This window comes from Octopus bimaculoides, chromosome 1, assembly GCF_001194135.2.
Source record: "Octopus bimaculoides isolate UCB-OBI-ISO-001 chromosome 1, ASM119413v2, whole genome shotgun sequence".
In the NCBI taxonomy this organism is placed as follows: Eukaryota; Metazoa; Mollusca; class Cephalopoda; order Octopoda; family Octopodidae; genus Octopus; species Octopus bimaculoides.
The window spans coordinates 90,904,314-90,917,325 of NC_068981.1; the positions used below are offsets into that span (position 1 = coordinate 90,904,314).

General features: G+C 36.8%; 1 protein-coding gene across 1 annotated transcript in view; it reads left to right on the top strand.

Annotated features, from left to right (window-relative positions):
- LOC106868780 (dipeptidase 1) overlaps positions 1-13,012 on the top strand; it is a 50,921-nt gene that overhangs the window by 27,561 nt on the left and 10,348 nt on the right. Inside the window, exon 2 of the mRNA XM_014914198.2 lies at positions 8,188-8,323. Within this exon, the coding sequence (XP_014769684.1) occupies positions 8,188-8,323 (136 nt within the window). The remainder of the gene's footprint in view (positions 1-8,187; positions 8,324-13,012) is intronic.

Below are 13,012 nucleotides of genomic sequence, written 5' to 3' on the forward strand. Positions count from 1 at the left end.
CACTCTTTCAATAGACAACACGTTGATCTCATCAGTGCCGCGTGGTGGAAATAAACGCAATTACCAAATTTTCAATTCATTATTTCTTCTTTTTGCATTTCAGTTTGTACGTCTGTACTCCCGACTGCGTACAAGTGCATATGTAAAATGACGTCCTTTATTTTTTAATCATTATCTGCTGATATCAAAATACGTAGTATATTGAAAAATAAAAATATTTTCGGGGGTGGGGTGGGGGTGGGGGGCATTTGTGACTCCAAGGGTAAAAAGAGTGCCTTTGGCCAAAATGGGCTGAGAACCTTTGCTCTAGATGAACTACAGTAGATAAGGTGTTTAGAGGCTACACCACCGCCAAACGAGCGTGGGAACTCACCAGTATTACAAATATTATAGAGGAACGCAGGGCAAAAAAAAAACAAAGAATCAGGATTGAACAAATTGGCTTGTTAATTGCAACTCCAAGTTGAGACCAGTGTTTATAACGATGTTCATGTTCTAGAGTAAAACACGAAACACCACAACATCCCGTATTTCATTCCCTAAAATGTTAGTGTTTTACCTCCAGTTACAAGAAAACGATATCATGCTTATTATTGGGTTCCACAGAGAAAGACATGGCGTCTCACTGTCATTACTTTTATTCATAATTTTGTAGCGTAGTGTATCAGAACTCGCAATAATAGCTATTTTTATTTGCAACAAAGTCAGTGGAATTTATAAAATGGTGAAATGTTGGTCCTAATTGGATTCGGTTCCGGACTCGCAAATGGGAGTGTCATCCAAATATACTTGAAGTCGACTTAGTATTTTGTCCTTCAGAGGGTTTCATAAAATATGTAGTAGCCTTGCATTGCTTACTAGTCATGCATTGTTTACTAGTCACGTGACTTAGATTTAGGGCCATGGGAAAATGTAAGAAATCATGAAAAAATATGGTAGAAGTGATAGAATGGTAAAACACAAAATTAAATTCCTTAAAGTATTTTAGTTCCTCTACACGCAAAATATTCTACTCAGAATACCAAACATGGTTAGATAACTAATAGTAAAAAAATCTTCAATTATAAATATACTACAGAAAAAAGAAACCGTCTACACGGTGTCTCGACTTACTAGAAATAGCAGCTTCAAACTCTCCATCAAATTACATACTACTGTATTAAATACAGAAAGATGCAAAAATAAAAATAAATAAATGAATAAAACAAGACGAAACGGCCCTGCCTGAAACATTTTTGATCATCAGTGCTGGGGTTAAATAACAACACAAAGTAGTAGTAGTCGTAGTAGAAGTAGTAGTTATAGTAGTAGTAGTGGTAGTAGTAGTGATAGTAGTAGTAATCTAACTATATTCTCGAGCTGTGATAATCATTCTTTCAATTTGGTTGAAGTACGCGCTGCCAACCATTCTGTATTTGTGGGGATCTTTTCGATGCAATTCAAACGCTTTAATCAATCTTTTTTTGCTCAACTGTGTTAGTAACAGAGAGAAGATATCACTGCAAATTTGAAAAATCAAAGAACGCAGACAGAGAAATCAGTTCATGAATCATAAGATATTATAGTGAGACTTTTTCGTAATGTGGTTGATAATGAAAATCAAATTCCTGATACAAGAGTTGACACAAAGCAGGGGTTCGACAAAAATTTTACTTAATTATTCGGATTTTCTTGGAATTAACTGTGATCAAAAGCGATTCTAATGTTTCCTAAAATTTTTTCGAGGCTGCTTGTGATTTAGGGGCGCTTCTTGTTTACATTTTATGCAGTTGAGAACCATAGACATAAGAATTACTTGAAGTAGGGCTGAAACAATTCGATAAATGGGAAGACGTTCCAGAAAGGCGAGACAACTACATGGTGCAAAAGTCAACTATGTAGCCTTAAATGCAGAAATAGAAATGACTTTTTTTTCATTAATCTCTTTATTGCCCACAGGGGGACTAAACATAGAGGGGGCAAACAAGAACAGACAATGGGATTAAGTCGATTACATCGACCCCAGTGCGTAACTGGTACTTATTTAATCGACCCCCCAAAAAGATGAAAAGCGAAGTCGACCTCGGCGGAATTTGAACTCAGGACGTAAAGACAGACGAAATACCGCTAAGAATTCCGTCCGGCGTGCTAATGTTTCTAGCAGCTCGCCGCCCTAAATGACTTTTATATTGGACTAAATAAATGTTGTCTTTAAAATGGAAGACAGATGTGCTCACTTCTATCAATCGGATTCAAAATTTGAACTTATATTATTTGCTACGGTATTGCCGTTTTGTTAAAATGATCTCAACGGCATTCATAATGGAAATATTTTAAAGAATATTTGTTTCAACCGTGGATGGTTTCAAAGGATTATCATAGACGAATTTGAAACTGGGATTGTTAATTGCTTCTGAAAAGTTGCCCAAGTATCCATTTTTCTAAGACCAAACAACTTCTCAAGATTGTTGTTCAGTAGAGAAATGAAAATGCTTGCCAAATTTGAGAGTAAGCTTATAAGTAATGTTAACTATTATAGTATTAACGGCCGTCTTTCAGTAATTTAAATTGATCTTTTTATATTTGAGAACTTCTAAGACGGCGAGTGAGCAGAATCGTTACAACATCGGTAAAATGATTTTTGGTATTTGTTTGAATTATTTCTGTTCTACCTTTCAATCCCGCTGAAGTCAACTTTGCGCTTCATGCTTTTGGGGTTGAAAAAATAAGTACAAGTGAAGTAGTGATAGCTATAGTATCGGCAGATCCCATCCCATCAAATCGTTAATGACGTGTTTGCATCGTAAAAAGTATGAATAGGCGCAAGCGTGGCTGTGTGGTTCCATGTGGTTGCTTCCCAATCATATGGCTCAGGGTTCAGTCTTACTGTGTGACACCTTGGGCAGATGTTTTCTACTATAGCACTGGGGTCGATTCATTGGATTAAAAATTCTTCAAGGCGGTGCCCCAGCATGGCCGCAGTCTTGTGACTGAAAGAAGCCAAATAATAATAATAAATAAATAAAAGGGCAAATACTTTTCAGACAGTGTAAATTACGATTACATCGGAATCTAATGGGAAGAATAATAATGAGAGCGGACACATACATACTGACACACATCACAATGATTTTCAAATTTTAAGTCTCGTTTTTGCAGATACAAGGGGGTACCCAAAAGTAACCGAAAACGCTGTATATGGGACTAACCCATTGTAGTTCAGGTTTCCGCCGCTAGAAGCCTCTTGATGCGGCGCCGTAGAGTGAAATCGTACTGCCACGTGGTGCGTCTTTGTTTTGCGGTGCTTCTCCCTTGCTCGTCGATTTTTGTGATGACTGAAATGAAGGAACAGCGTGCTTCCGTGAAATTCTGTTATCTGCCAGGGAAAGCGGCAGCCGAAACACTTGTCCTGTTTCAAACAGCTTACAAGGACGCTGCCATGAGGAAAACAAAAGTTTACGTGTAGTTTTCACGCTTTAGGAATGGTCACTTGTCGCTTGATATGTGTGGCGAGTAGCAGTATGTATGCATGCACGTCTACCAGTTTTTTTCACATTAAAATCCGATGTTATTGTACACCATCCGAAAGGAATTTGTACGAAATTTCGTTTAAAATTATCGATTTTCAGCGTGTTATGAAGAAACAACCAAATTGTGTGAATTTTCAAAATTCTTGTCTCCATCTCGGAAAACATTTTCACAACAAATTCCTATATAATCGGAATCTATACTATCTGAAGTGTATAAAGAGTATAGATCCCCTTCGGTCATGACTGACCATGAGATTGCACCTAGAAGGTTCCCCTCCGAGGCACAAGTCCGGGCAAGGTTCAGCCATGCATACCAGCCTTACCTCTCCATGTCAGTGATGTTGCAACTCATTTTCTACAGCTGAGTGAACTGGAGCAATGAGAAATAAAGTGTCTTGCTCAAGAACACAACACACAGCCCGGTTCGGGAATCGAACTCACTACCTCATGATTGTGAGCCTGACGCTCTAACCACTGAGTTATGCGCCATCTGAAGTGTATATGTAGACAGTTTCACTAAAAAATATCCGTTTTTCTGGAAGTTATGAGGGGAAAAGATCGGTGGGAAACAGTTATGTAAATAAGTCATGCAAACTAACTGGCATGCCCTGTTATCACAGCAAGGCAGTTACATCGGTGAAAGAAATAATTGTATTTTGTTCATAGATATGTAAAATTGTTTATATAAATGTCATAGAATTTCTATGGTTATAAATAAAATATAAAATCAATGCCAACAATATTTGGCACTCTTTTCTTTGAGCTTGTTCTACTTTTCATCATCATCAGCGAATTGGGATGGTACTGAACTGTAATAGACTCACATAGAGGTTGCCTATTTTATATGTAAATGAGACCTGGGATTAAGCAATGTCAATAGTGTACATTTATCTTTCTCATTTTATTGCAATCTTCTACTCTATTGAAGGCTTGCATTTCGGAAACTTTTGTTGTAATTGTGTGTTGCAAAATCACATGTTTCTATTGACTTCCATGTTATGGAAGTTTGTAAAGAAAGCTTTCTCATGATACGAGTTAGAACCATTTCGCTTTACAAGACAATCATAAAGCCTTTATGTAGTGATGCAACTTACTAAAAATACCAGTTAACACTGCTCTCCATTTATATCCTGTTGTACTGGTTCTTAACTTTATTTCCACGGAGCCGATGCTTCTGAAAGCCATATATCCAATAAGCCGATTTTATAAAGCAATAACAAACTCATTTTCCCAGTTTTATTTCTTAGTTGAAAGGTATGTAACTATAATTGTATCTATATTTTGCACAAAAGCCTTTTGATATTTTGAGCACAGCTAAGAGACAACCAGTGCCATCTTGTGGACCCTAAGTTGATTACTGATGCTTTATCATTTATCATTTTTTAAAAGATTAATGAAAACGATACTGACATGGATGACGTACCTTTGAGCAAAGATGAAATGGTCATAGCTGGATTGCTTAAGTCCATTATTCTCACTCAACAACATTAAGGCAGCATCTAAGTGGTCTCTCAATCCGCTAGAAATAGAGGTCGAATCTAATTCAAATGATGGATTACTATCGACTCCAAAAAGGATGAAAAGCAAAGTAGACTTCGATGGAATTGGATCTCCGAGCATAAAGACGGAAGTGATACAGCTTAAACACTTTGTCCGTCGTGCAAGCGATTCTGTCAGCTAAAGGAACTGTACATAATAGAGCCTTATATAACTAATCCTATATAAACGACGGGATGGTCTCGGTTGGAATGCTTAGCATTCTACTCAATGATAAATTAAATGAAATCAAATAATAACAAATTAATGGAACTAATTATCTTTCAAAATGTCATTAAATTTTCGCTGTCTCATTAATTATTCTTCAACGAAAACCAGTTGCTCTGTGCTTACGAAAGAAATCGTCATTATATCACGGTAACATTGTGCAACTCATTCAATTCTAGAACGGAAACATTATTATTTAGCTTTTGTCAAGGCACGTTCCATTGAGGTGGCTTCTATGACGATTGTATAGCTCTTTCTCACCAAAATAAAATGTACTGGAATTTTCAAGATTATTAATTAAATTTCTCTAATGAGGCATGATACAGGTATGGATGTAGTTAAAAAGATCTTCGTATCTATGTGATTATGGGTTCCGTTCCATAGAGTAGTACCTTGGGGAAGTATCATCTACAACAACACCGTTTTTATGAATGAATTTGATCGACGGATACTGTGCAGAAACCAGCCATGTATGTGTGTGTATGTCTGTATTTGTGTGCTTGTGCCTGTATGTGTATCTTTGCATGTGTGTATCTAAGTATTTGCGTTTGCGTTTGTCTCTCCTTACTTGACAACTGGTGTGTGTCTATGTCCCCCGTAACTTAACAGCTCAACAAAAAGAGATGCATGGATCAGGTATCAGAAGTCATTACTGTGATCAATTCGATCGACTAAACCTTTTTTGACAGTGCTCCAGCGCGGCCGCAATCCAGTTACTGAAAATAAAACTAAAAGAATCACTGAATTATTTTCACACAAAGATCTATATCTATTTGTCGTCCTGAAGGCATGACGGTTGTGAATGGACTATACCCAAGCTAAGGTTTTAAAAGACCCAAAACACATCCGAAGTTGTTTACCATAGCTGTTTGCCATCGTCAGTATATCGCCATCTAATTTATGCTAAAGGACTTTTTCACTTACCAACTTAAGTATGGTTTGTGTTCTATGTATTCTTCAGCTTTCAGAAATATTCGACTGTTATTAAATTAATCTTACCCATTTTTGATTGACTTGCAGATACAAAAACGGTGTAAAATGCATTTTCTGATTAACCCTCTATCAATTTTGCCATTTACTGCTTTGAACAATAATTTTCAATTTCTAACATTGATAGATAAACGTTCTCATATTTTGGTGGGAGGTATAGATGATTATATAGATTCTAGTACGTCACTGTTCTTCTTTCATAAAACTCAGAACGATAAAAAGTCTTTATCAGAGGGATTTGAACTCAGAAAAAAAACCCCATTAAATACGATAAGGTATGTTGTCCCGTATACCATCGTGCCTTTTTTTGTTCAGTAACACCCTCAGAGTAATATTTATTTCTTACCTTGAAATACTAATACAAATTAAGTTTGTATTAGTCGCGTTTCTGATCGGGTTTTCAACACATGACTACACATTAACACCCGTCCACCACAGGTGAGGTGAGGGTCTACATACAATTGCGGGACGTTCGACTTTCTTGGACGAACCACCCGTCCAAGGGAAACGTCTTCGCGCTGATCTGTACAATTATGACCTTACATAAACACCCGGTATATTTGGGTGGGGCGGTGCCTCCGGGGTCGCCAGGTAGCCGTATTGTCCCGGGTTCGACGCCGGTGCAGATCCACGGCAACCAGTTACGGACCGGCGCCTATTTGGTCGGCTCGTACCTGAGGAGAGCCGGAGGGGGAGTTTCGGTACCTTTGGTTACTCTCGTACGGGAGGGACCTGCGTGGGTTGGACATGCCATCACGAGCCGCCTCTCCCTCAGAGGGCGTAAGCTCTCTCACCACGAAAAAGTAGTGCCGGGGTCGCCCGCCCTGGCGCCATGGTTACCTTAAGAGACAGCAGAATCAGGTTGCCTCGACGCTATCGGCGCTCTTGGTGTCCAGTTCAACAAGGCCAAGTCGACCTTACACTATTTAAACATTTTTTCTTTGCTCGAGTCAAACACTGGATTTTAAAGGTCAAGGCCCCCTGGTGTGGATTTTCCGAGTCCTCTCCCTACAGCCCCCGTTTGCGAGCGCGTACTTTTTTCATATTCGTTTACTACATGTTGTTGTACACCTATTACACTATTTTTGTTTTGCTCGGGTCAAACACTTCAGTTTGACCTTGCGTTCGAAGTTCATGTAACGACTCATTATTAATAATGCTAATAGTTTCAAATTTAAGCGTAAGACCAGCAATATTTTGGAGCGGGGGCTGGTTGATTAAATCGACTCCAGTACTTTACAAGTATTTTGTTCTATCAAACTTTGTAAGATGAAAGACAAAGTTGATCGAGGCAAAATTCAAACATACGACGTAGAGGATTGTAACTAAAATGAACATCCGACATTTTACCAACTCCGACAATTCATTATCGCTTGAGAACAATAAACATTAATTTCTAACAAAAGCACCCTGCTTTACTGACAATAAAGTATGGTATTCAAGGGAGCATTTCAGTTGACTAAATCGACCACAGCAGTTAACTGGTACTTTATTTCATCGACGTCGGAAAAATTAAAAGAGAAGATGATCTCGGCAGTATTTGAACCGGGAAACATAAAAAGTCGTAATTAAATATCGTAAAAGTATTTTCTCAAAGATTGTATCGCACCGAATAGCGAAATGCAATTAAGTTTTCCCGTAGAAAGGAAGAATCAATTTATTATTCCATTCATCATGAAAGTATATAGTTATTGTTTTCAGGTGTCAATAGTATTTAAACTTCTAAGCCTTCTTTTAAAACCATCCGCTTTTCTATTTTTGAAATTATAATTATCTTTGGAGGAGTAGATACTTTGTTCTTTAATGAACAAAACTCTATGAAAATAAATGCAAATTTTCAAAGTATGCGTGAATATCTTTCAGTAAAATTATTACATCATGTTTATAATTTTATATTATTTATTCATCACTTTTATTTTTGAAGGCATAATGATTTACCATACAGAATTCGTATGTATACTGGAGTGAATGAAACCGATTTTTACAGCAGCTTGGACAAAGTTTGGGAGGTTTCACAAACCGATATTCCACGACTAAAAGAAGGAATGGTTGGTGCACAGGTAAAGCTTTTGACTTTCAGTTTCCTTGTTTTTGTTGATTATATTGCTGTTTGTCCCCAGGACAGCCTTTATTACGCAGATCTATTATCAGAGACATTCTAGCCATGACAATTCAGTCTTTGTTATGAATGATGTAGCTAAGACAACACTATTCAATGTTATACTCTCATACAGAATACACACGCAAACACATACACACATTAACCGATAGTGTATGTAATAGATAGATGTGTACAACTTGTTTTCCTATATAAAATTTCGTATATGAAATAACTTCTGGACTAGTATCAACCTCGTATTGCAATTTAGTTAGTGATCGAGTACCCACTTTAATTTTTCACGGAGATATTGCTTATAAGCCCGCTATTACTTGTAGCTTAGGTAAATCGGATAAGTAAGGTTTCACAAATAGCTCATTCTTGGCAGCTTGTTCGGTTAATAAATTGTTAGCGCGTTTCGTTTCAATACCTTTCAATAATACGAAATGATTTAATTATGCTCGACTACAAAATAGTTCGTTAAACATTATTCAGTATATTCATTTTTTTTTAAGGCGGTAGGATGTGATTTGAAGGAGATTTGGCAGCTTTTGCTAAATATTACTAACAACTTTTGCAATAGTTTATTCGATGGAACGTCAACAAAGTATGTTGAAATGCTAGTGTTTATAGAGTTTATTGATTATTGTATCTTATATTTGAATCTTGTAGAAACATATATTTTCCACTTTGTTGGTCATTATATAAGTATTAGCCATTATTTTATTTACGTTGCAAAATACACCAATTCTTTTTGTCAAGTTGGAATTGTTCTCATTAACAATTTTGCAAGAATCTGGTCGGCCAATGTCCTTATTGTAAATATGATTTCAGTTAATTCCTCTTTTGTTAAATTCCCCTTGTTTTGCTTGTTCGATAGTCGCCTCTTGCTTCGTATTTGTATCTTTAAATAAATAGGTTATAATTTCTATATATATTTCGCTCTATATTTTGTTAAATATAGGTTTTATAACAAGTCTCCAATGAAAGAAAGGGCATTTTATTATCAACATTCGAGGATCTGGTGTTCAGCACTGACACTAACCGAAAACGTCCTACTTTTTAGGTCAAGAACCGACTCTCATACATTCCAACAATTGCGAAGGATTCTTTGTCTCGTAACCAATTCAGAGTCCCAGTTCTCTAAATAAGGATACGTCGGTTTCTCACCTTACCTGCCAATGTGCTTTAGTTGCCTCCAAAAGAGTAGAAGAATGGGAACTATTCAGTGTGCGTCATGTATAAAGGCTGCGCAGAGCTGCTAAGTTGGAATTACATACTGTCAATTGCTTGTTTGATACTCGCCTCTTTCTTCGTATTTGTATTAGTGACTGTGTAGTTGGTAGGAAAAAGAGGCCGAAGATAATGTGTATTAGGTACAGGCGTGTTTATATCAGTGCGATCGTATACATGTGTGTATGAAGCTAGTGCTTGTAATTGCGTCTATGCATGATACCACAACATAAACATACTAAATCTATGTTGTAGCATGGATGTATAAGATTAATGTATGTAGTATGAAATGTGTGATGTGTGTGCAATGTTTCATATGCATTTATGTTAGTTTGGGTGAAGGTGTGCGGGATAACATAAGGTAACATGGTGTGTGTATCGACGTGTTTTTATGTACGTGTGTCCAGCACTGACACTAGCCGATGCTTATGTACGTGTGTCCAGCACTGACACTAGCCGATATTTTATGTACGTGTGTCCAGCACTGACACTAGCCGACTGTTGATATCTTTGCACACGTGAGATGTTAGTAATTATACTTGTATGCTAGTTTGTGTGTGATATGTTAAGTTTTTATGAATGTTCAGACAGGTGGTATGTTATGGTAGAGTGCGGTGAAAAAGAGTGGAGTGCAGTTATGCGAACGATATTGAACTATTCATGCCTGAGAATAGTGGAGCATCTGAGGAAGTAGTAGCAATGATACAAAATAACGCAACAGACCGAGAGAGAGGCAGAAAATAGCATTGGTTGGTGAATTGAAGTGACGAGCGACAGGCAATGTGGTATTGTTTAAGCGGCCATCTTGTGGATGTTCCGAGCTATAATCTGTTAACCTGCAGCCAGTTTCTCCATTTAAGAAAGTAGATGGCGTTCCTTGTGACATGTGAAATGACCTGTGATAAAGAATGAAAGGTAGGTTGATGTAAGTCGTATAGTAGCGTTGTAGATGTAATAAAACCTGTTACAACAGGTTCAGAAGCAAGGAAAAAGTCTTAAATTATGAATTTTTTCGATTATCTATAAAAGATGCTCATTTCTAACTGGAAACTATGTGGATAAGCGAACTTTTATACTGTTAAACTGATTTTCAAAATATCCATCTCGTTATTTGCTTTGGTTTCTACATTTTATAGAGTTTTTAATCAATTATTTAAAGCCATTCCTTAAAATTGGTGTTGCCCCTTATTTCTGTAAATCTCTCAGTCGTTTTTGCTCTTTTTTTTTGTAATATTTGATTTTACATGATTTGCCGGAATATTCTAGTTTCCCGATATTTTCAGACACGCAGTATATTCCTCTAAGTGTATATTCATGTTCATCTGGTTAGGTTTCCTCGAAGGAGTTCTCCGTACACCAATCACAGAAAAATGAGCATCTGCTTCAATTCTCGCAATGTAAAGTTGAAAAGCAATTTGGAATTTTAATTGCTTCTGCTCGTTCTCCTGACCGAAAGAAGCATACTGTAAACATCCACAGAAAACAAAAAAACAAATGCCAAACCTGTCCAACCCGTTGTTTTCCAACTTCCATTCAACCGTAACAGTAATTATTTTTATCTTTTGTCATCAACATCCATTGTTTAGACTTTTACACTGCGAAGCTACTTACCCGACTGTTACAATATCGATTCATCATGGTCAAAATCCATCTTAACACCAATGCTTTGTATATCATAGAGAATTGTTTACAGCCAATATGTCCGACGGCCATTCATTACAGGTTCGAAACACGAGAAAAACACGTGTCATCCAAGAAAGTGACATTTCATATAGCTTTATTTTTACCAAATAGTAAAATGAGAACGACAGCTGAAATCTGCGAAATAACTCATGAATTATTTTGTCTTGGACATTTTCTTTCTTTCTCCCGTTTTGCAACTTTTCTTTCAATGGTAATCTGTCATGTTTTTCGGTTGTTTAAACATAAGTATTTTACTTGCATTTCTTTTTCTCTCTTGTGAATGCATCTAGTCTGTGTTGATATGAGTTATTCACACACATTGACACGAATGCACAGAAACAGTAAAGCATATCCCTTTCAGCATATATATTTTCTGATAGGAAAAATTATAGCTGACACTTCTACATCTTTTATTCGAAGGCTCGTGAAAACACTGTTTCTGTATTGTTATTAAGATTAATTCAACCTCACCTGCATATTCTGCAATTTGTATTATAAGATACAAGGCCGTAGGTTAACAATTAGAAAGTAAAAAGAAACAGGTTAAAAAAAATTACGTTCGATTCTGCCAAAAGGTATTGAGAATGAATAGACAGGATATTGTTTGAATTCTCATTGTTCTGCTTGTGCATTATGACTTATCATCTGTTTGGCAGATACACTATATATATATATAAGAAAATAATGTATTCACTAATTTCCATAACCAAGAGTCTGTATTCTTGTTAGATACATCGATCCTGTGGGATACCTTTGATTGAGAACATACACAATAAGACTGAAACACGCTGGTGTCTCAAAGTTCGCTAATACCAGTGAATCAAGTGTGTTATGAACATACTAAAGGGAAATGTTCTTCGTCGACGATAAACAACAACGACCAGATATCCATGTATGAACTTGCCAAAACCTATTGAGAATGATTTGATGTGTTATCGTTTGGTAGATTTCTGTTTTAAAATTTAGGTAATACGAAAGCAACAGAATCTTCACATGTTGAACAACTTACTCAATATCCCCTCTTCAAATTAAATCCACCCGGAATCTTAAATGTATACCACAACCCTAAACAGATTCGTCAAACAATGAAAATATATTTCAAAAATTATGTGAATTTTCTTTTGATGAAAGACGTTGGACAAAATTCCGTCCGATGACATGTCAAACAATGAAAAGTGGGTGACAGAGACCTGAGCGCACGCACATACCCTCACATAAACACACACACCTCCTTCTCTTGCACTCTCCTGTCTTAGAAAGCACTTTTTCTTCACCCATTCTCTTCCGGTCATTTCAATATGTGACCGCGTGTGTATCGTTGGCGATTTTTTTTCTCCGTCTTCCCTTCTTTGGAGTTTTTCTATATTTCTGATGAAGACCTTCGCTCGAAACGTGAAATCCTCTTTCTTTTCTTTCCTTTCCTGAGCGTCCAATAACACTGTACTTATTTCACGTCCTCGCGTTGTTGTTTTTTCTTGCTTGTTCATGTTTGGACTGACTATATATATATATATATATATATAATACAAAGAATATATATACATGTATACACACATATATGGACATACTTACATCTACATGTGTATATACATGCATATCAGGGTATATATATATGGGTGTTTTGCTCAACATCCTTAAACAAACCTTATTCAGGGACATTTTAAGCGGAATGGGCTACCTGGGCCCCACCTGCGAGGTCATGTGCTGTTTATTTTGATATGAGATCACCATGTCA